At 38.3% G+C, this 21,605-nt stretch overlaps 1 protein-coding gene across 6 annotated transcripts in view; it reads right to left on the reverse strand.

Annotated features, from left to right (window-relative positions):
* Positions 1-21,605, reverse strand: part of ST7 (suppression of tumorigenicity 7) — a 309,460-nt gene that overhangs the window by 87,962 nt on the left and 199,893 nt on the right. For 4 of the 6 annotated variants that reach the window (XM_056117969.1, XM_056117968.1, XM_056117972.1 and 1 more), the window contains exons 4-9: positions 15,635-15,689; positions 13,631-13,746; positions 10,463-10,538; positions 8,261-8,329; positions 6,054-6,208; positions 3,722-3,819 (exon numbers count right to left, since the gene is read on the reverse strand). In XM_056117969.1, the coding sequence (XP_055973944.1) occupies positions 3,722-3,819; positions 6,054-6,208; positions 8,261-8,329; positions 10,463-10,538; positions 13,631-13,746; positions 15,635-15,689 (569 nt within the window). The remainder of the gene's footprint in view (positions 1-3,721; positions 3,820-6,053; positions 6,209-8,260; positions 8,330-10,462; positions 10,539-13,630; positions 13,747-15,634; positions 15,690-21,605) is intronic. The other 2 variants (XM_056117971.1, XM_056117970.1) reach the window with 1 other exon arrangement.

The raw sequence follows: 21,605 nt of genomic DNA on the forward strand, positions 1-21,605 counted from the left end.
TTCTTGACTGCAAAAGGAAGAGAATCAAGGTGTGCATTTTGTTTTTGAAAATAGCACTCAAATTTAAAACAAAATGTTGTTTTAAATCATTAAAAGCTGGGGGATGAAGTGATAGTAAAGTGGGTTAATATGCTTGCTTTGCACATGGCTAACCCAGGTTCAATCCCCAGTGCACAATAAGATCATTAGGGCCCCACCAGGAGTGATCCTTAAGATTGTAGTGCCAGGAAAAAACAAACAATTGAAAGCCATAAAGTTGACATTAAATAACCTCTGTGGGGCCAAAGAAATAGTATAGGGGTAAAGGCATTTGCCTTGCATGTGGTCAACCTGTGTTCCTTGATATGAAGAGGTCACTTCTGCCCAAACTCCACCAGGGAGGTCACTCCTAAGCAAAAAAACAGGAATAGTGCCTTTAGCACTACCAGGTATGGCCCACAAACCAAATAAAAAAAAAATTAACAGAGCCTATGTCTTTTGACATCAGAGTATTTCACTTAGAGTGTCAATAGCTCCTCATCTATATCAGGGCCTTCCTGGAATTCCTTTTCATCCTTTCCAGTATCTTAGTCATTACCAGCTTTCCTTCCCCCTTAAGGAATTCCCAGAGAAATGTTTAAAAGATTTGCTACACAGAAGGCACTCTGACTTTAGTATTTCTATTTCCACTTTAGGATCTCCTCTCAGAAAGTTTCAACCCATGCACATGGAGAAAGAGGATGGTGAGGTATCAGGGAAAAATTAAATCCTTCTGTCTAAATGCATTATCAGTAGGCCTCCTGGAACCCTGCGTACTGTTTCTGTTTTCTCAGTGGAAACTTCCTAGCAGTTTCGGTTACGTGCCTATTGTTAAAGGGATTAACAACAGACAAGTCCCGCTTCAGGCAGACTGTGACCTGGGAGAATCACGCCTGACTGACAATTGTCCCCTAGAAGGGTGAACAGAATCAGCTTCAGCTCTTCCGTGAGAAGTGTCCTCATCCTTTCCTCCTGCATGTAGCCTGCCAGTACTGAATCAGGAATTTCTGAAGGAGAGGACACATGTTTTTTCCTCAAAAGATCACCATCACAGCTGACCATGTCCCTCAATGGCCCATTATGATAGGAGGATCTACATCTACTAGACTTGCCATGAATCCAGTCAAAAGGCAGCCTTGTCTAATAACATGTCACTGTCATTGTCACCACTCTCCCACTGTTCATTGAATTGCTCGAGCAGGCCCAGTAACATTGTGAGACTTGTTGTTACTGTGTTTGGCATATCAGATACATCACGGGTAGCTTGCCAGGCTTTGCTGTGTGGGTGAGATACTCTTGGTAGCTTGCTGGGCTCTCGAGAGGGGTGGAGGAATCGAACTTGGGTCAACTGGGTTGGCCGCATGCAAGGCAAACATCCTACCCACTGTGCTATTGCTCCAGCCCGTCTAGTAACATGACATTTTTATTTTAGAAAAGCCATGCAAGAAACACAAGAAATCTGTATTGTGTTGCGTGCACAAACTCAAATATAGAGAAAACGAGAGGTCGCTTGACTAATACATTCAAGAAACAAAAAGAAGTCAGACACAGGCCAAATGTACATCTGGGGATTGTCAACAAATGGAGGGCATACTTCTATGAAGGGAGAGGAGGCTGGTGGAGTTGTAAGCCAGGTTTACTTAACTGTGCAGGGTGTTTTCATATTGTCATTTAATTCTACCAATCTTTTCAATGACCCTTTCGAGTAAAAGTCACTACTCCCAATTTATGGACTATGGATGAAAAACCCAAAACAGAGAAGTGGCCGTCCTGGATACAAAACCAGTGAAAAGCCAAGCTGATTCCCACCCAGGTTTGCTGACCCCTTTCCCAGTATTCCTCCACTGGACCCCAGATACTCTCTCCTTTGGACTAGGTCAACAAATAGAATTGTAAATATAAAATAATATCAATTAAAAACAAAATCTTAGTATTTGGGAGGCTTGGGTTTTGCTCTTTGAATTTAGGGCGACAGCTGGCAGTGCTCAGGGAACAGCGTGGGGCAGAGGATCTAACCCCAGGTTCCTGCTGGCAAAGCAGCTACTGAAGCCCTTTGACTAGGCTTCCAAAGCCCTGATGCATCACTTTAAATCATGTGATAAAGCTGGTAGAAAAAAAACAAATAAATAAAGTGAAGCCATGAGCTAACTTTTCTGATGAAACTGTTGAACCATGTAATAATGATTTTTGTTGATCACCAAAATCTTTATGTTCAGACAAGCCTGTTCCAGGCAAATTGAGGTTCAGAAGAAGCAATAAATATGAACCACTGTGCTAAAGAATGAATATGGCTGGGTGGGGCTAAGATAAAGAAATACCCCATATTTTATAAAAATTCTCAGTTCTTTCAAAGGACTGACAGATTCTCTTCACTCCATCCAGTGAAGGAATTTCTGCAAGTTCAAAAGATTGAGAGCAAGTTCGTGCCTTCGTAGCAATCTCCTTTATTTATGATTAGCACTTATGCTTCATAATAGACATTCTTTAAATTCTTCCTTCAAGCAAAATAATGTAATCCTGAGCGCCCCCTTCGCAGCGGCATTTCCTCAGAAGCATCTTCCACCCTCAGTCAAAACTATCTGGGAATCTTCCTCCTTATTCTTCTCTCACTCCTCAGATCTGCAGATTCCTACCCTACTACTAATCAGTAGGGTAGCCAGAACCAAACACAGACCTACTTCACATGGTCGCATGACTTACAGAGAGAAGACAGGAGCAGGCCTAGTGTGTAGGACCTCCAAAAAGAACTTGGAATTAATTCATATGAATAACTGCTCTTCCAGAGACAACAAAAGAGGCTCATAGAGCTACCCAGCCCTGCTCTGAAGCCTGAAAGCTTGGGTAAGAGGCCACTTGTATTCTGTCCCCTGTTTCTTTTCTTTTTCATTTTAAATAATGGCATTGACTTACATATCCTAATTCAGAAAGACAGAAGAACGAGGCATTGACAAAGGTTTCCCTAGACTATTTTTAAAAAGAGAATGGCTCATACATACAATTCAGGTTAGTGCTGGCTACTTTATGAAAAGTATTTCTTATTGAAAAAAGAAGGTGGAAGCAAAAGTTTTTTTAACTGGTTTCTCTTAAGACAAGAGTTAAAGTGACATAATAGTATCTTCCCACAGTTCTTTTTGTTTTAAAACTCCTATTTCCTCTCTTTTTATGTCAACCACTACTACTAAAATATCCTTAATTTAATAATCTAAAAAATGCTTAAAATGAGTACACTAAGACTATGGGCTACAGTTCTATCAAAATCTTCCTTTTAACTAAATATAGAAGAAAAGTCAGAACAGATGGTTGATCTTATTCTTGGTTTCCTACTACTCAACTCAAAGGTTTCCTAATAAGAACATCAATTAAGGTTAAGGATTTAATTAATTTAATTTCATTCTATCAAATACTTTTCATGGACTATCCCTTTTAATCCTCGATCAACTTAAAATAGTAATTGTTATTAGTAAAATTACTGCTATCCACATTTTAGAGATGAGGAAACCTGGGCAGAGAAAAGTTGGGTAATTCTCCATGATTACTTCATCAGTCAGTCCGGAGCTAGAGCTGAACCCCAGTCTGGCTCCAGCACTCAATGGCCAACCACACCATCATTGGTTTTCAGCAATGATGATTCATTCAATGGCTTCATCCTCCTTCACTGCGTCAAGCGCATTGCCACTATACCCAAACACAAATTCAAACTCACATCTCTCATCATTTTCACTGCTTCCCTTGTCCGCCCGAGTCTTCTGGCACACATTGCTAGCCTTCTTTTGATGTAGACCAAGACATTGGTGTCTCGTCCTGAAGAGGGAGATATAAACCAAAATTAATTTTTAAAAAATTTTTAAGAAAAAAAGGGAAAAGAGACAAGAAAGGGGCGGGGGAGAGCTCTCAGGTGAGCAGCAAGAAAAAAAACCACAGTGGTCTCTCTTTTTCATGCTCTTAAAGGAGAAGCTCCGAGAAAGCAGACTGCCCCTTTGGCTTTTCCTTACAGGCAAGAGCACTGACAACCTTGCAAATAGAAGAATGCGTGGGGAGGAAAGACAAAAGACTTAGACTTCCAAAGGTCAAATTATGTGACTGATTACTAGCCCATGCTCTTGAGCTCAATGCTGAATATCTGATAAATAAAATCATCTGCCACAGAGTGCTGGAAAAATGATCATACCCACATTGCATACAGTTTACAAGCAAGAATTCCAGCATCTTCAAGTGTGCATGCTTTTGGTAAAGATACAAAGAGGTGAATCTCAGGTTGCATCCTGATGAACTACTTTTTTTTCCTTCTTGACATTAAGTCTGGAGAAGCCTCATCTTGAACTTCTGTTTCATATTATTCTTTCCCTAACACTAGTGACATCATAATCATCTCCAGGTCCCCAAAGCAGTTGATTTTAGATGGCAATATAACACATTCCAGATATGACAATAGAGTATGCAACAAAATGAAAAACTACCCTAGTGTTAGAGGAAGCATTGACAAGCTAAATAGTTATAACAAGAGTCACTAAAATGGCTCTTAAAAAGTACATTAACAACTTCTCATCTTAATCTTTTATTTAATTATACGTCTATTTGGATATGTTTCCAGACCAGTGAGAACATGCATGTGCTTAATCCTCAATAAAAGCACTATGTTTTAGAAAAATATGACACACCTGTTATAGATTAAGTACATGTATAATATGCAGCTATTAAAAGATGTTAAGACAAAAGTCCTAACATTTCAAATTTTAAACAATGAGAACAAGATGTGTGTTGAAAATTTGCCAAGTACCTACAAATTATTTTAAAGATGTGATTATATTTTTTGGATAGATTTAGGCAATAAGTTGAAAGAATTTAATTTGCAGAAGAAAATAAAGAAAAATTTTTAAATTGTATTATAGGGTATGCAATTTTAGTATTAATCCTCATTTAGTTCACAAAATAGACATTTACTACATAGGTCTTCAAAGTTCACTGTGTTACATATAACTTTTAAAAGATAAGCTAGAGATAGTGATTAGAGACTTGAATATCATATACACTCAGTTGAAAAACAGAAAAGCTTTTAGACTGATGCAGAGCATGGATAGGTTTCTGTACTGTACCTTTTTTCTTTCTACAACTAATTTCAGTGCTAAAAATATAATTAAAAAATATTTTTATATATAAAATTTTACATTTTTATATAATTATAAAATATCAAAAATAAAATAGAGGCACTCTTACTCTCCAAGTTTGAAGAAGAAAAAAGAGATAAGAGAAATTCCAGCTTTGGAGAAACATCTATAGTTTGATTGGACACTAAGACACTTCCCTCCCACAAGAACCATTCAAGTTCAGCTTACACAGCCAACAAATTGGCAATTCGATGGGCTGAGGAAGTCTCAGAAATAATTTGTTGTATTATTCTTATACCATTCCCACAAAATATCGTGGACTCACAGCCTGACATGGTGAAAAGTAGAAGTAATTCCTTTTAATGTCCTAACTTAAATAAAACAAGCCCTTATTTTAAATGCTAAAACATAAATTAATTAGGGACTCATGGCTCTTTCTCTCTGCCCATCTATACTAGTGCTTCTTAAACAAGAGCATAATACTGACATAATCATCGATAACTGTTATATTCTTAACTGTCCTATTTCAGTAAGTATATGATGTTAAAGATTCATAAGATTTAAAAAATGTCAATAATACTAAGACCAGTTAAATCTATCTTCCCAATTACGAATTAAAAACTATGGGCCAGGGTAGCGATGACAAGCAAAAGTGTGAAAGAACTCTGAGGAGAGTCAAGGTTATCATGTAAACTCACTGATATTTATTTCTGAGCTTAGGATCTACTGGAAGAAAAAAAAATTGCCCACGAATGAGAATAATAAAAAGATAATACATTAATCATGTACTGTGCTCTAATGGGAAGGAAAAACTTTAAAAAGGCCAAAAAAAATAAGCATTTTCAACAAGCACTGTGAACCAACATAAACACTTATTCAATGTTGTTGCAATTCTGATCCTCCAACTTGTCAACCTGGAGAAAACCTTACTGTGTTGGGCTTCATACTGGGATCCATGATGCTGCAGCTGCTGAGAGCGCCGATAACAGCCATCTCCAGCCTTCAGGGCCTGCTTAAACAGCTTTTCTGCTTCAGCAATGGTTGTGGCTTCCTCCTCAGCCAAGAGAATATAAGCAGTGGCACACCTGTCCATTCAGATAATAACTCCCATCAGTAAGAAGTCCACCAACATCACAATACCTGTAGGCATACATGCAGAAGGGCAAGGAACTGTGCCAAAACATGCAGAGTGGTCAGCTGGTTCATGCACCCCTGTTCGTGGTTGTGAACACAAAATAATGGTACAAAAGAAACATCTGTATTTTAGCTTGCAAGGTAGGATGTGTAATGTTAAGGAGCATGGGGCTCACGGTATGAACTCGGCCCCTTATTAGTGCATCACTTGGGGCAAGTTATTACTCTGCCTCCCTGGGGGAGAACAACATGGAATCTCTCTGCTTACAGTGTTGTTGTGAAGGTTAAGGAAGGTGATGCATGTAAAGTGCTTAGTACAGTAGCCAGCATGTGGCACATGCTCAGTAAATGTCAGATAATGATGGCAATGATCATAGAGCCTGCTAAAATCTCCCTCCGACACGCAAAGTAAGAGACGCTATACATAAGTCTACATCTATTTGCTATACCCAGATGCTTGGTAATTTCATGATTTCTTCGGAATTAGAAATTCCTTCAGTTAGGTAAGCCAACTCATTGAAAAAAAAAAAGCAGCGCTTCATTATAGTAGCACTGGTTTTCTACGTCAGAGAAGAACATTAGAAGAACCTATGGATAAAATTCTTTCTGAAGAGCTAAACAACTGATTCAGCCTCAAACTAACAAGAGTAAAATCTCAAGCCTTTAATCCTAATAAATAGATGGGGGGTGTCAACCATCCAGATACCTGTTACAAGTCATCTCATTAAATTAGAAGTAGGGTACCCACAATTTATATTAGTAACAATTTATTGCCTAGATGGTAGAGGAAACTCTACTGGTTGTTTAGTATATATTAAGTACTGTACCAGGCACTTAACATATATCATCTCATGTAATCCTTCCAACAAGTCCCTAAGGTAAGAAGCCAGAAAAGTTAATCAGGACACTAACAAATAAGGGGAAACCTTGGGAGATGTAAATCTTCCAAGTCATATAAGGAACAACTCTCTGCCAAAGAAAGGGAATGTAATAGGGAAATGGTAAGGCCAGAGCAGATCGGACAGGTTCTGATCCATAGAGATCACTGTGCTTCTCTTCCCCACTGCCTCTATTGTGGTCATTTCCCTACTTATCAGAAGCTCTGTCAGACCACAAGGGAGAAAAATCAGCAGAAATCAAAACCAAAAGGTACTTTCACTCTTTATAAACTGTCACAATCAGATAGGAAAAGGAAGCTAAATTTAACAGTTAATGTGAGTTTTGGGGTTATTCAGTTATCCCTGAGGAGAGGGTTTTCCAAATTCATTATCCAATCCCTTTAATTTCAGGCAGGATGAACCAAAGCAGCATTACACTTTCTATGGGGAGATAGGAAGAAAAAGGTCTGGAATTAAAAAAAAAAAAACAAATAAAAAAGCTGTAAAATCAGTTACTATGGAGGGCAGTAGATTCGAACTTAGAGAGATGCTGAAAACAAAACTGCTCAGCGATTTGCTTGAGAACTAAATGGGACAGGCATCAGCAAGCAACAATTAAGGCTCCAGATGCCAATACATAAATATGGGTCAAGGGTAATGAGGTGAAATTTGAGATTATTCTACTGAGTGGTAAATACTATATCAGAGGAATTAGCTATAAAGATTACAGTGGGGAGGGGAGAGTGGTTGGGAAATCAAGATGGGTTGGGGCTAATTTGCTTGCTTGCTTTGTTTATATTTCAAATAGCATTCTTAGGAGGAGAGGCAGAGTAGCACAACTGGCCAAGAAAACATATATCTATGTGGAAACGATGAGTCCGGGGTAGAAACATGCTAAGAGTTTGTGAGTGGAGGAGAAAAGGAAAGAGCAATAGAAGTGCTAATGGTTGGGGAGTACAGAACAGACTGCTCAGCCGGATGGAAGAAATAGATGATGCATCCTTGTCACAACACAATACACATACAAAAGCAAGAAAGTACGGTGATAGGGGTGTCAACCATCCAGATATCTGCTAGAAGTCTCATTTGGTTAGAAGTAGGGCACCGGACATGTTCTTGACTTACTTTGGTAACAATTTTATCTCCCAGATGGTAGAGGAAGCAATTAGGGGAACTTCAACTCTGGACCTAATTCTGACCAAGAAGAAAAAAATAGTTGGTGAAATGAAAATTGATAGAACATTTAGAGAGAGTCACTATGTCATTTCGGAGCTTAGATAATCAAAGAGGGTAAGGTAGACTTCAAAAAATTCAAAGAAAAGAAGCGTGATTTAATGTATGAGACTTAGAAGGAAAAAATGATTTAAAGGGGTTAGTTAGCTTCCAAATGTCCAATTGCAACTGCAATCACAGATAGGAAGAAAAGGGGGGTAGCCAATAAGCAACATCAGGGCTGTACAGAGATCTCTCATAAAGTCGGATGTTCAAAGGACAAGTGAAAAAAGATGGAAAGAAGCCATGTAATGAAGGATTCTAAGAGGGTGAAATGAATTTTTAAGAATGGCAGGAGGGCTAAAATTCCTAATTGGTTGAAGCTTGCAAAGCAAAATAAAAATAAAATAAAATGCTACAGAGGCAACAATCTATTCCTTCTTTCTGAATTATGTTTAAGGCCATATGACCACATCCTTCTCCCCAAAACCATCAACAAAATAAGCAAAAGGACAAACAACACAACAAAAACAACACCAAAACAGGGTAACTATATAGTCATTAGCAGCAGCTAAAAAGGAAATGCAAAACTCTAACTCTTACATAGCACCTGGCTTCTCCATTAAGGAAAATGATTGTCAAAGAGAAAAGGGAAGAAATTAAAGCTAAAATGAGTAAAAAGATGCAAGACAGAAAACAGCTGATCTACTCTAAGTGAACTACTAGGCTGGGATGGGAACATCCCAGGAAACCAACAGACACAGGAAGGCCATGGGGCTGCTCTCTGTGGAGAGTTAAGGGATCACAAAGAATGGAGAGGCACAAAGAAGATGAGATGAGAAATGAAGAGTAATTGCTCCCAAAGGGAAAGAAGGCAGACTCCCCAATCTCTGGAACTTGGATCGGGAAATCCAAGTGCTTGGAAAGATATTCTCATGAATTATTAAAGGGATGATCTAGCATTTACAAAAGAAAAGTAGTGAACAACAGAAGCTAGTTTAAATTCACTAGGAGTAAATAAACAGTCTGTGCCAGCTTGTACTCTGATAGATTTTTATGCATTGAAGATCCATTGCTAACTCTGACATCCTTAAGCTCAAAATGAAGAAATGTAGGCTGAATCACAGAACAATAGGGTGGTGTAGGAACTGGTTGAACAACAATAAAGGGGGATGATTCGTGAAGACATGAACCTGGAGGGTTCATGGTTTCTTATTTGTCATGTTACAGGCTTCTATCCCTGTCCTTGTTTTGTTTGTTTGTCGGAAACATGGAGGACGCACAGAAGGCAGGCATGTCAAATTTGCAGATGACAAGAAACTGGAAAATAAATATGTTGAATGACAGAATCAGAAACCAAAGAGATCAAGAAGTTAAAATGGCAGGATTTCCAACTCTCCAGTGAATCTCTTTTTCTATGACCTCTGAAGAAGAGTCGGCAACCTTCTTCAAAAACTCATAAAATAGTTTAACAATGACCATTTGGCAGGAAGAGTGTCGAGGTGATTCAAGCACCAGATGGGTGGTTGAGCTAAATGACCTTTAAGGTCTCTGCCAACCCTGAGCTTTTATGAGTCCAATTTTAAGAATCTTTGTCATTTTCTGAGACCTCCAGATGAGGCCTCCGAGTCTTCCTTGGAAACTCATAGAATGGTTAACAACACTAATGACAGCAGTTGCTCCTTGCCTTGACCTTGAAATATTTTTTAAAGTGTCATTTTTTTCACCTTATGTTTTTATTATTTCCCCCACAAGTAGACATTTTACCTAGAAAATGTGATGGAACAGATGATTATTCTGCATCTGGAAATATGTCCCTGTCAAAATGCTTTAGATATGTCAAGAACTGTTTGATTTTATGTCCTCACAATCACCCAGGGATAGCCCTTGAGGGAATTAATTAGTCTGAGCACAGCCCTGGAGTTGCTCTCTAAAATGACTAAAACCACCTCCACATAGATGTTCTTCAAAAATGTTTCATCAAATTATATCCCTACACAGTTATTCTCGAGTTCAAATACCTTGCTTAATCTAAGTGGCCCAGCAATGGCAACTGAAATTTTCTGTAAAGGATAAGCCTTCCTTTCTAAAAGGAAGATTTTTCCCCCCACTTACTCATTTATCTCTAAGGCCTCGTGAGCTGCAGAAATCCTAGCTTGGGGATTTCTTTCTCTCCAGGCTTTCTGCATTACTATTTTAGAAAAAGAGGGAAAAAACAAGTCAATCAATGATCAGGAAGACTCAGGTCAATGCAGAATGATAGCTAATAGCTTTTATACTTAATAGCATTTAATATTCACTATCTTGAATTATAGGAGAATATTTTTCACTTACCACATACATCAGCCCAAATCTCAAAATCACATAAATATATTCTAATTCGGTCTCAGTAAAAAAAAAGAGGCACTTTAACAGATTTAGTATTTCTCTTGTTCATTAATATTACTTTATGTTGAAGAACATATAGTAGTTTATATACTGCAAAGAATCTATGATCATTTCCCCAAATACTTGATACAAACATTCTGGATACAAACATTTGAAGTTTGGATATAGAATCCCAAGTTGGATTCAAAACAAAAATGTCTTAGGTTTGTTCTTTACATGGCTTTATATATCAGAATATATTGGGGGAAGCCCAGTGCTTAGAATATTTAGTGTACTATGTTTAAAGTTCCACACCATGCCAAATAGCATCTTTTAAAGAAAGTAATTACTTTCTACTCAATTTGTTTATAACTTGTATTTTCAAAGCTTGTTTTTTGTTAATTTTTTTTTTTTGGTGGGTGAGGGGCACATCCAGAAGTGCTTGGGGCTTACTTCTGGTCCTGCTTAGAGATCACACCTGGAGAGTTTGTGAGACCAAATAGGGTGTCGGGGATCAAATCTGGGTTGTCCATGTGCAAGGTAAATACCCTACCCACTTTACTATTGCTCCAGCCCCCAAAGGTTGTTTCTTAGGACCATGTATAGATCATATTCCTTTTTAAGGATTTTCCCCTGCCTATTCTGAATACAAAAACACTATTAGAATTATTTGAAAATGTAGTGTGAAATACATGATACATAGTCCTCTCTTGGATGAAAAACATAAATACTAAATAACTCCAATAACCAAAGCCATACCCTCATTTAATGCTATATAACTGTACGGAGCTACAGAATACCTATTTCTAACTAGAAATCATTAAGGAAAACTGATTCTTCATTGTTTTCTAATTTTTATTATTGAATCACCTAAAGTTATTAATGGTTGATTTTGAGGCACATAATGTTCGACACCAATTGCCTTACCAATGTCCACTTTCTTCCATTAATATCCCCAGTTTCCCTCCTGTGCCCTCAGCCTGCCTCGAAGACAGACCCTTTCTTTTTTTTTTTAATTTTCTTCATGTTAGCAGTAGGGCATTTGCCTTGAATGCGGCTGGCCTGGCTGACCGGAGTTCAATTCCTCCGCCCCTCACGGAGAGCCCGGCGAGCTACCGAGGGTATCTCACCTGCACGGTAAAGCCTGGCAAGCTACCCGTGACCTATTCTATATGCCACAGTAACAACAAGTCTCATGATGGAGACATTACTGGGCCCGCTCGAGCAAATCAACGGACAACAGGAGGACAGTGCTACAGTGCTACATGTTAGTCCCTGTGGTGTACAGAGTGTTGCTGAGATGGTATCATATATATCACTTTACCTTGCTTTCAGCACTACATCCTCCTCCAGAATGACCACTTCCCTTCACCACTGTCTTATTTTTCCTCTTCTCTGACCTTTTCCGGTCCCCCTCCCCAGGTTGCAAGCTTCTTACTGAAGACCAGTTCTCACGCTCTTCGTTTCTGTTTCCTTTAAACATTTATTCTTCCCCAAGTATGTTTCTTTATACCGCAAATATATATCCATGTCTTTCCCTCTCCCTTAGACTAACTTCACTATGCATGATACTCTCCAGAACCAACTACAACACAGCAAATTGCATGGCTTCATCTTTTCTTATGGCTGATTGTATACCACAGTTTCTTTATCTAGTCATCTGTTCTTGGAAAAGTCTTTTTTTTTTCTTTTAAATTTTGACTATTGTGAATAGTGCTACAATGAACATAAGAGTGCAGATGTCATTCTGCATCATGTTTTGGAGCACTTGGGATATTCCAAGGACTAGAATTACTGGGTTATAGTAGAAGTTCAATTCCCAGTTTTTTGAGGAATGTCCATATTGTTTTCTCAAAAGGTTGGACCAGTCAACATTTCCACCAACAGTGAATGAGGGTCCCTTTCCCCCTCCACATTCATGCCAACACTGGTTGTTTTTCTTTTTGATGTGTGCCAATCTCTCTTGTGTGAGGAGATACTTCACTGTTGTTTTGATTTGCATTTCCCTAATGATTAATAATATAGAGAAATTTTTATATGCCTTTTGGCCATTTGTATTTCTTGAGAAAATTTCTGTTCATCTTTTCTCCGTATTTTTTGATAGTTGGGTGTTTTTTTCTTATAAAGTTATACCAGTGCTTTATATACCTTGGATATTAGCCCTTTATCAGATGAGTGATGGGCAAATAACTTCTACCAATCTGTGGGGTGTCTTAGTATTTGTTCATCATTTCCTCTCAGGTGCAGAAGCTTCTCAATTTAATGTAGTTCCATTTGTTTATCTTTTCTTCCACTTATTTGATCAATAGTGTTGCATCCTTGAAGATGCCTTTAGCGTCAATGTCATTTTGACTTCTGCCTATATTTTCTTCTCTGTAATTTATAGACTCTTACATCAATAGAATAGAATTGAAAATCCAGAAATAGACACTCAGGTAACTTAATCTTTGATAAAGGAGCAAAAAATATAAAGTAGAGCAAAAAAAAAAAGACTATTCAAATAGTGTGTTGGGAAAACTTGTTGGCCGCATGCAGAAAAATGAACTCAGACCCCTAATGCCATGAACAAAAGTCAAATCAAAATGAATTCAAAATCTCGGCATGATCTTTCATTCTTAACACACCAAAGATTTACATTAGATTTATGTAGGATGTTATTTCTTCAAAATATTTAAGTACAACTTTGGTATATTTCTAAAATAATATTTCACATTATAATGAGGGGGATTTATTTGTACGTTGAGTTCACTTTGATGAAACTTTTACTTAAGTAGCAGAATTCTGGGTTTTGGAAGTCTCCAGTTAAACATTTTAGCATTGGGTTTTTGTAAGTGGAAATTCTAAAAGCAGTAACCTTGATACTTAAACCAAAAAAAAGCCCTCCCGTTCAGCAACCACCTGAATGATTTTTCATACTTGCGTCTGCTGGGCGCAGATGGTCTGAGTCACAAGTAAAGAATGTTTGATGGTCCTGGGCAGAGAGATTCATGTCATAGTAAGTTAGGGGCTCTCGTCCTGTCACCCAAGTATACCTGTAAAGAGGAAATAACATGATCAGGTATGTTTGAAAGAAATGCAAGACCTGAAAAAATGCAGACTGGATAGCAGTTGAAATATAACCACTGACAACTTTACATCTGCTAGTTAAGAAGAATTCTTTCTTAAAAAAAATAATCCTGGATCAGAGGAAGAACTCTCAGCAGATAGAGTGCTTTACAGAGAGTTGCCCTCAAGCACCAAATGTGCCCGCCCCACCACCCAAAATGCATACACACATAAGTAATAAATAAAATTTAAATAATCCCATTCTTCCTTCATTCCTATATAACAGCAGGGGAGAAAGTCAACTTCTTGCCATATCTTTGTCTTAAAATGTTACCAACAGTGGCTAGTGAAAACCTTCCTTGATTAGTAGTATGAACAGACATTTCCTGAAAGCTCTAAACTTCTAATTTGTCTAACTGCTCTGCAAAATTAAATTCTGACATGCCTCCTGTGGCATCTTTATAACCATGTTCCAGGTCAACTTCAAGATATTTAAACTGTATAATCTATAATGCAGAAAATAACTAATAGAAAAATTTATTAAAAGGACACATTTTGTAACAGCTATATAGTACTCCATTGTGTAAATGTACCAAAGTTTCTTTAACCAGTCATCTGTTCTCGGGCACTCAGGTTTTTTCCAGATTCTAGCTATTGTAAAGAGTGCTGCAAAAACAGACAATTGAAGATGTCACTTCTACTATACGTTTTTGCCTCTCTGGGATATATTCCCAGCAGTGGTATTGCTGGGTCAAATGGGAGCTCAATTTCGAATTTTTTGAGAATCGTCCATACTGTTTTCCAAAAGGGCTGAACCAGTCGGCATTCCCACCAACAGTGAAGGAGTGTCCCTTTCTCACCACATCCGCGCCAGCACCGGTTGCTTTTGTTCTTGTGGATATGGGCCAGTCTCTGTGGTGTGAAGTGATATCTCATTGTGGTTTTGATCTGCATCTCCCTGATGATTAATGATGTGGAGCATTTTCTCATATGCCTTTTAGCCATTCGGATTTCTTCTTTGTGAAAGTTTCTATTCATTTCATCTCCCCATTTTTTGATGGGGTTGAATGTTTTCTTTTTGTGGAGTTCAACCAGTACTTTGTCACGAAATTTACATACAAGTGGTACTACATGGAAAGTATCATGTTAAGCGAAATGACTCAGAAAGAAAGGGATAGACATAGAAAGATTGCATTCATCTGGGGAACATAAAGTCACAAAATAGGAGATTACCACCCAAGAATGGCCGAGATTAGTACCAGGAATTTTACTCCATGGCTTGGAGGCCAACCACACATACTAGGGGAAAAGGGAGCTCAGATAAAGAAGGGAACACCAAATAAAGGTGTTGGAAGGATCCTCCCAGGATGGGAGAAGCATGCGGAAAGTAGACTATAGACTAAAAACATGATTGTCACCCATTGCCTCTTTTGCAAACCACAACACCCAATAAGAGAGAGAGAACAAAAGGGAATGCCCTGCCACAGAGGCAGGGTGGGATGGGGGGGATGGGGGGTGGGAGGGATACTGGGATCCGTGGTGGTGGGAAATGCGCACTGGTGGAGGGATGGGTGTTTGATCATTGTATAATTGAAACCCAAGCAAAAAAATGTGTAAGTCTGCAACTGTACCTCATGATGTCTCACTATTAAAAAAATTTTTAATAAAAAAAAGGACACATTCTGTACATTATCCCAATTCCAATGCTAAGATATTTGTAAAGCCAAAATATCAAATCATCTGAAGATGGTTTGAAGAGTAGAGGCACTGCACAGACTGCTGCAGTGACCCCGAAATGAACTGGCAAAAACATGTGCTGCTGTCTTTGCTCTCTGAACTAGATCCATTTGTTTCCTAAGCTGTCAAAATACTTACCGATTATATTCTGCTCCTCGAAATAAATTTAGGGGATTTCGCCATACTTTGCATTCTGCAACAGAGAATTATGAATATGTTACATGTAAGTTCAGAGACACTACAAGCTAATTAATGCCGCAAAACACCCTTCCTGTCTATGTGATAAGCAAATTTTGCTCTCTGTCCTTTTCTTGGGAAGCAACATGGAAAAATTCTGGGTGGTTAATCAGGAAACATAGCCCAGTCACCAGGAGCTTGGAAAATTTGTCTAATCTCTCTGAGTCCAAGTTTCCTCATTTATTAAATCTAGGTACATGCCAAAGTCATCTAGTTTATAACATCTAAATAGAAATTTTTACAGATCTGAGAAGATACTATTAATTCAACTCTAAAATGATAGGTGAGAGGTAAAATTGAAGTAAAATTACTTGTTGTACTAAAATCTTAAAATAACTTCAGATGTAACAAGTCAAACTTAAGTTTTAGAATGCAATATAAAAATAGACATCCTGTAAACTAGGGCTTGTGTTAATATTAATTTTGTGATGAACTGGTTTTATATTGCTATAAAGGAATAATATGAAAATTAATATTCTTATTGTAGGGGGACATTATTAAGGTAATTATTTTAAGGTACTTTAATCTGCTTACTTATAAAGATTACTTACACATTCATTGTTATTATAATGTCAACATGTACTAATAGATTGTATGTATTTTTACATAAGGACCATAGCAATGTAAAACCATAGGACTTTAACTTAGAAAAGTCTATCAATAGATCTTAATATTGTCAGAGTAGCTGCTTAGACTAATAAGCTACAACTACTTTTAAACAACCTGTCACTAAACTTTCCTATTCACTCAGGATAATGCATTTCATATGAATAATATTTTATTAGAAAAATTATTATTTAATATACTTCAAGCATCCATGTGTTGTCAGCCAAAATAACACACACAACATATCTACACAAAAGTGAGCAATTACTACCAAAATCAAAGAATTTTAAAGGTCAGGGATGAATCAAAATTATTTCCCCAGCCCTGTTACAGTCAATATCAATCCTCTCACCCAATCACTCATCTATCCATTCATCCATCCAATAAGCATTAATCCAGTACCCTGTGGGGAAAACGAATGAGCAAACCATCCATTACAATACAGTGTGAATGTGGAGGAGAATACAAAGCAAGCTAGGACACCTCAGGACCAAGAAGCTTGCTTTAGTGAGTGAAGAGTGCGCATATCACAGAACATTAAGCCTTTTATTTAAATAAGGTAAGTTTATAGTTAAATTAGGATAGGATCTCACCTAAAATTTATTCCATGCACATAACCAACGGCCCTAATTTTCGGTCACTCAACTCACTTTGTCATTTAGTAAATGGTCTTTGTGTGTTTAGTTCAGCATGTTTCTTGAGAAACTTAAGAAACTAACACAGCTGCTTCACGTGGCATTCACCAGAAAATTCTGCTTCTCTTAATTAATTCTCTTCTGCCAAGATAAAGTTCCTTAGAGTAGGGTCCTAATATACTGCAGATTGTGGCTTGAATCAGAACTGGGGAACCAATCATGATTTCAGTCCTTATTCTGCTAGAATTCCATGTCCTCACTACTCCCAACCCCTCTTAAGAGAAGTCTTACAAGATTCAAAGTTTTCTACTTAAAGTTTCGTAAATATTGCAAGGCATCCATTTGGCATACTTATAAAACAACATAAAACAAAAAACACGCCCACGGATTTATGTACAAAGAATATTCATGGTAAGATGATTTAGAACAAAGTGGGCACATTTGGGGCAAGGACTCCCCTCCATTTATTTTCACCGGAAATTTTATTATTTAAGTATGATAAATATATTTCTAAACAAAAATAACTTTTAAAAAATATTCTGTATCCCTAAAAGATTATTATATACCTGAAGATGTTATTTTTATTCAGAAAAACACCACAAAACAGTCAGCAGGGGGTGCTGCAAACATTTGGAAATACTGTTTTTATGTTTCAATCCAAGAACTGAACACTTTAAAAATCATTTTTAACATTGGTTTCATATATATGATCTCTATTCTGTTTCTTAAGCTATTCCTGAAATTCTGAAATGAGGAATCACCTAATTATAATGGGTATAAATACCCTGAATTAAGAAATGCCATGTGATAGAAAAATATATCAAAAATGCCATGTGGAATTCATAAACAAATTTGAGCATAAAGTCTTATTTGGAATTAAGTCATAATTACATTAATTTCTTCCTTACTTCTCAGTTTCATAATCTTATTTTTACTATAAAAACTCAGCGTGGGAACTGGGCAGATAATTTAAAGAACTGCAGTGCATGCTTTCCATGAGAATCAGGTTTGATCCCCAGCACTGCCTGGTCATCAGAAATGCCATCCCAAGCAGCAAGATGACCAAGATGGATGTAGTCCCCGAACGGCTGTACATGAGCCAAAAACCAAAAAGGGGGGAAAAAAAAGAAACAAGAAAAAACCAATTACAACTCTAGAAAACACATGCCATAAATATCAGACTAGCTGGTGGTTTTATAATATGAATAAAACTTGCAACACCAGAGGCATTACAATATGAATATTTAAGTCAAGAAATTAAACTCAGTGGGACTGGAGAGATAGTACAGCAGGTAAGGAACTTGCCTTGCACATGACCAACCCATGTTTGATCCCCGGAACCCCATACAATCCCCCAAGTACCTCCAGAAGTAATCCCTGAAAATCACTGTGTGTGACCCCAAAACAAAAACAAAACAAAAAAGAAATTAACTCAGAAAAAAGATTTAACTTTTGATTGTTTTCCAGTTTTAAGATCTTTTCACACAACATCTAGAGTCTTTTCCCATTTGTTCCTCTAAAGAACTTATTTAAACAAAAATGAAATTTTGGCTCCCACAAAGGAATTTCCATTCTCCACTAATATCAGTGAATTTAGTATCAGAAGCACTAAAAAGTTGACTGGGACTACAAAAAGTGCTTTCTGCAATAACGAGTAGCTGAGTTAATGAACTGAGTAATTTGGTTAATGAAGGAATTCGCTATGACCTAATTTGAAGAGAAATTTGAACACATTTTATAGTTAAGTAACAATATTAACCAGAGACCAGTGTGTTCTCAGGTTCCCTCTGCAGCAACCCATAGAGCAATTTCTATCCAAAAATGCTGACAAGTTTTCAGATCTTAGCACACTTGCAGAAATGCAATTCTTAAAGAAGAGTGAACATCGGAATAGTTTTTGCTTTAATTCCCAGAGTCCCCATAACAAAATTCCTTTCCAGTCATAGCAGAATAATTACCAAGGTTAAAAAAATTAAAAATCCAAGTAAGAGGAATTCTCTTACACTTGGACTGAACACCTGAAGAATCTGCTGCAAGTACTCGTCAATACACTGACTCGGCTCTTCACATGGTACCTGTCTGAACGCGAGGTTTCTGGAAAACCAGCAGGACCATTCTGTTGTACAAGAAGACATCCACAACATTGGCAACTATTGCCTGATCTGTCTATTGTCCATCATCTACAAATTATTCACTCGCATGATCCTGAATAGAATAGGCAGAACACTAGATGAAGGACAACCATGCGAACAAGGCAGGTTCCAAAAAGGATTCAGCACAATTGACCATATCCACAGGGATATGGTCAATTGTGCTGAATGTGACCAAGCTCATTGAGGTTTCTCGAGAGTTCAAGATACCAGTAGCTCTGTCTAACATTCATCGATTTAAAGAAGGCCTTTGATTCTGTTGAGACTGAAGCAGTCATTGAAGCCCTAGCCAAACAGGGCATTCAAACTCAGTACATCAGGATCCTCCACAAGCTGTATTGCAGATTCACTACCAGGATCAGGATCTCACCATTCTACAAGGAAGTGACCATCGACATTAAGAGAGGGGTTCAGCAGGGTGATACCATTTCACCAAAACTCTTCAGTGCCACCCTTGAGAATGTCATGTGATGAATGAAATGGGAAGAAATGGGAGTGAAGATAGGTAGTCGGCACCTACACCACCTCCGCTTCGCTGATGACATCGTTGTAATAACACCAAACATTTGCCAAGTGGCACAAATGCTGGTCAACTTCGACCATGAGTGTGGAAAGGTCGGACTGCAGCTGAATCTCACCAAGACATTATTCATGAAAAACGGATGTTCCATTTGCTCTCAATGAATGAACATCTCTGAATGCAGCAGCTATGTGTCGAGAACTCAACATGAGGAATGACTTGGCACCAGAACTGCTCAGGAGGAAGATAGTAGTATGGAATGCCTTCAAGAGCATCGAACAAGTTGTTAAGAAGACAAAGAAACTCCGTCTCCGGGCACATCTTTTTGACTCCACCATTCTTCCTGCATTAACATATGCCTCAGAGACCTGGGCCCTACAAAAACAGGATGAGAACGCTATTCAGATATCCCAAAGAGGTATTGAAAAAGCTATGGTTGGAATATCACTCGAGTGAGAGTAAGAATCTGGAGTTCCAACCTCCATCAACTAGCAAGAATCAGAGATGCTGTCTTGTTTGCCAAGACATCGAAAATCAGATGGACCAGACACGTCATGCAATTTAGAGACGACCGCTGGACCAGAGCTGTTACCGACTGGATTTCACGAGATGTCAAAATGACGCATGGCCGCCCACCTATGAGATGGTCAGATTTCTTCATCAAAATCCTGAACAATTGGTTTGAGGCTCTTCATGTTTCTGGAGTGAGTACATGCCATTGGGCTACACTGACATGCGACAGGGATGAATGGAGATGTTACTGGTGCTTGCTTGAGCAAATCGATGATCAATGGGATGACAAGTGATAAAACTGAAGAGGACTTCTCAAATTAACCCCAAATCTTTGGTTTGGTCTTTCTTCTCATCACATCCTCCTAAAACCTCCATCAGTGATACTTCTTTTCCATCTTTTCATTCAAGACTCCTCTAGGACAGCATTCTTCAACCATCATTTCACAGATCCAAGCCAGTCCACTGGTAAAGAAATGCTGAAAAGCAACATCTACCACCTTGTTATGGTCCATGGACTTGCATGCAGGATAGACACTGGTTCCCGGGTGCAAAAAAGGCTGAAGAACACTTCCCTAGAATGCCCATTACTTGTAGGACAGTATGGACGAAACACATAGAGAGCAGTTGTTATGTGATAATCACCATGCTAGGCCCTGGATTACAGTAAAACATAGCCATAACCCACAGGAACTGATACCTTTAGCAGGAAAATGAAATGGGCATTGAACCACTATTTAACATCCAACTGAAGAAACTCTATACAAAGAATACAGTATAGAAGGAAGAATCCCCTCTCACCTCAAAGTGAAATATTCCTATTTTGTTTGATGTGGTAGTTTTTGTTTTCAGCCTTAGGAGTCTGATTATTCTTATGAGGTCCGTGTGTGTGTGTGTGTGTGTGTGTGTGTGTGTGTGTGTGTGTATTTGGGGAGGGGTGGGAGGTGGGGACCCTGTGGCTTAGAACACTTATCCTACAAGTGTAAACTTGTGAGCTCCATACCCGATGCCATACCTGATTTTGGTATTCACAAAAGCATAATCCAGGTCTGCTGTCTGTGATTTCCCAAGATGAGAAGTTATTTTCAGTCATACCATAACCAGGGCGTGTACCACAATTAAAATCAGGGGTGTAACTTCTGGTGAGTGCCACTGAATGATGCACCATCATCACAGCCAGTACAACTCCCCTCAGGCATCTGTGTTAAACACAAAATCACCCCCAGGGAGTACTATGCCTAGTTGTGTGTGAGCACTAGAAGTGAAGTATCTAACTCCTGATGAGCAAGTGTGCAAACAGCACAACTAAATTAACTTGGTGAGCACTGTGGCCAAGAGGGTGAGCACTGCAACCTAGGTGAGTCTTACCTTCAGCACAACCAGCAGTGTACAACTCCATCCTCCCAAAAACAGCATCAACACTATCTTTGAAGGGCAGGGGAGTGAGGGAG

Source organism: Sorex fumeus, unplaced genomic scaffold (genome assembly GCF_029834395.1).
Source record: "Sorex fumeus unplaced genomic scaffold, SorFum_2.1 ptg000037l, whole genome shotgun sequence".
Classification (NCBI taxonomy): Eukaryota; Metazoa; Chordata; class Mammalia; order Eulipotyphla; family Soricidae; genus Sorex; species Sorex fumeus.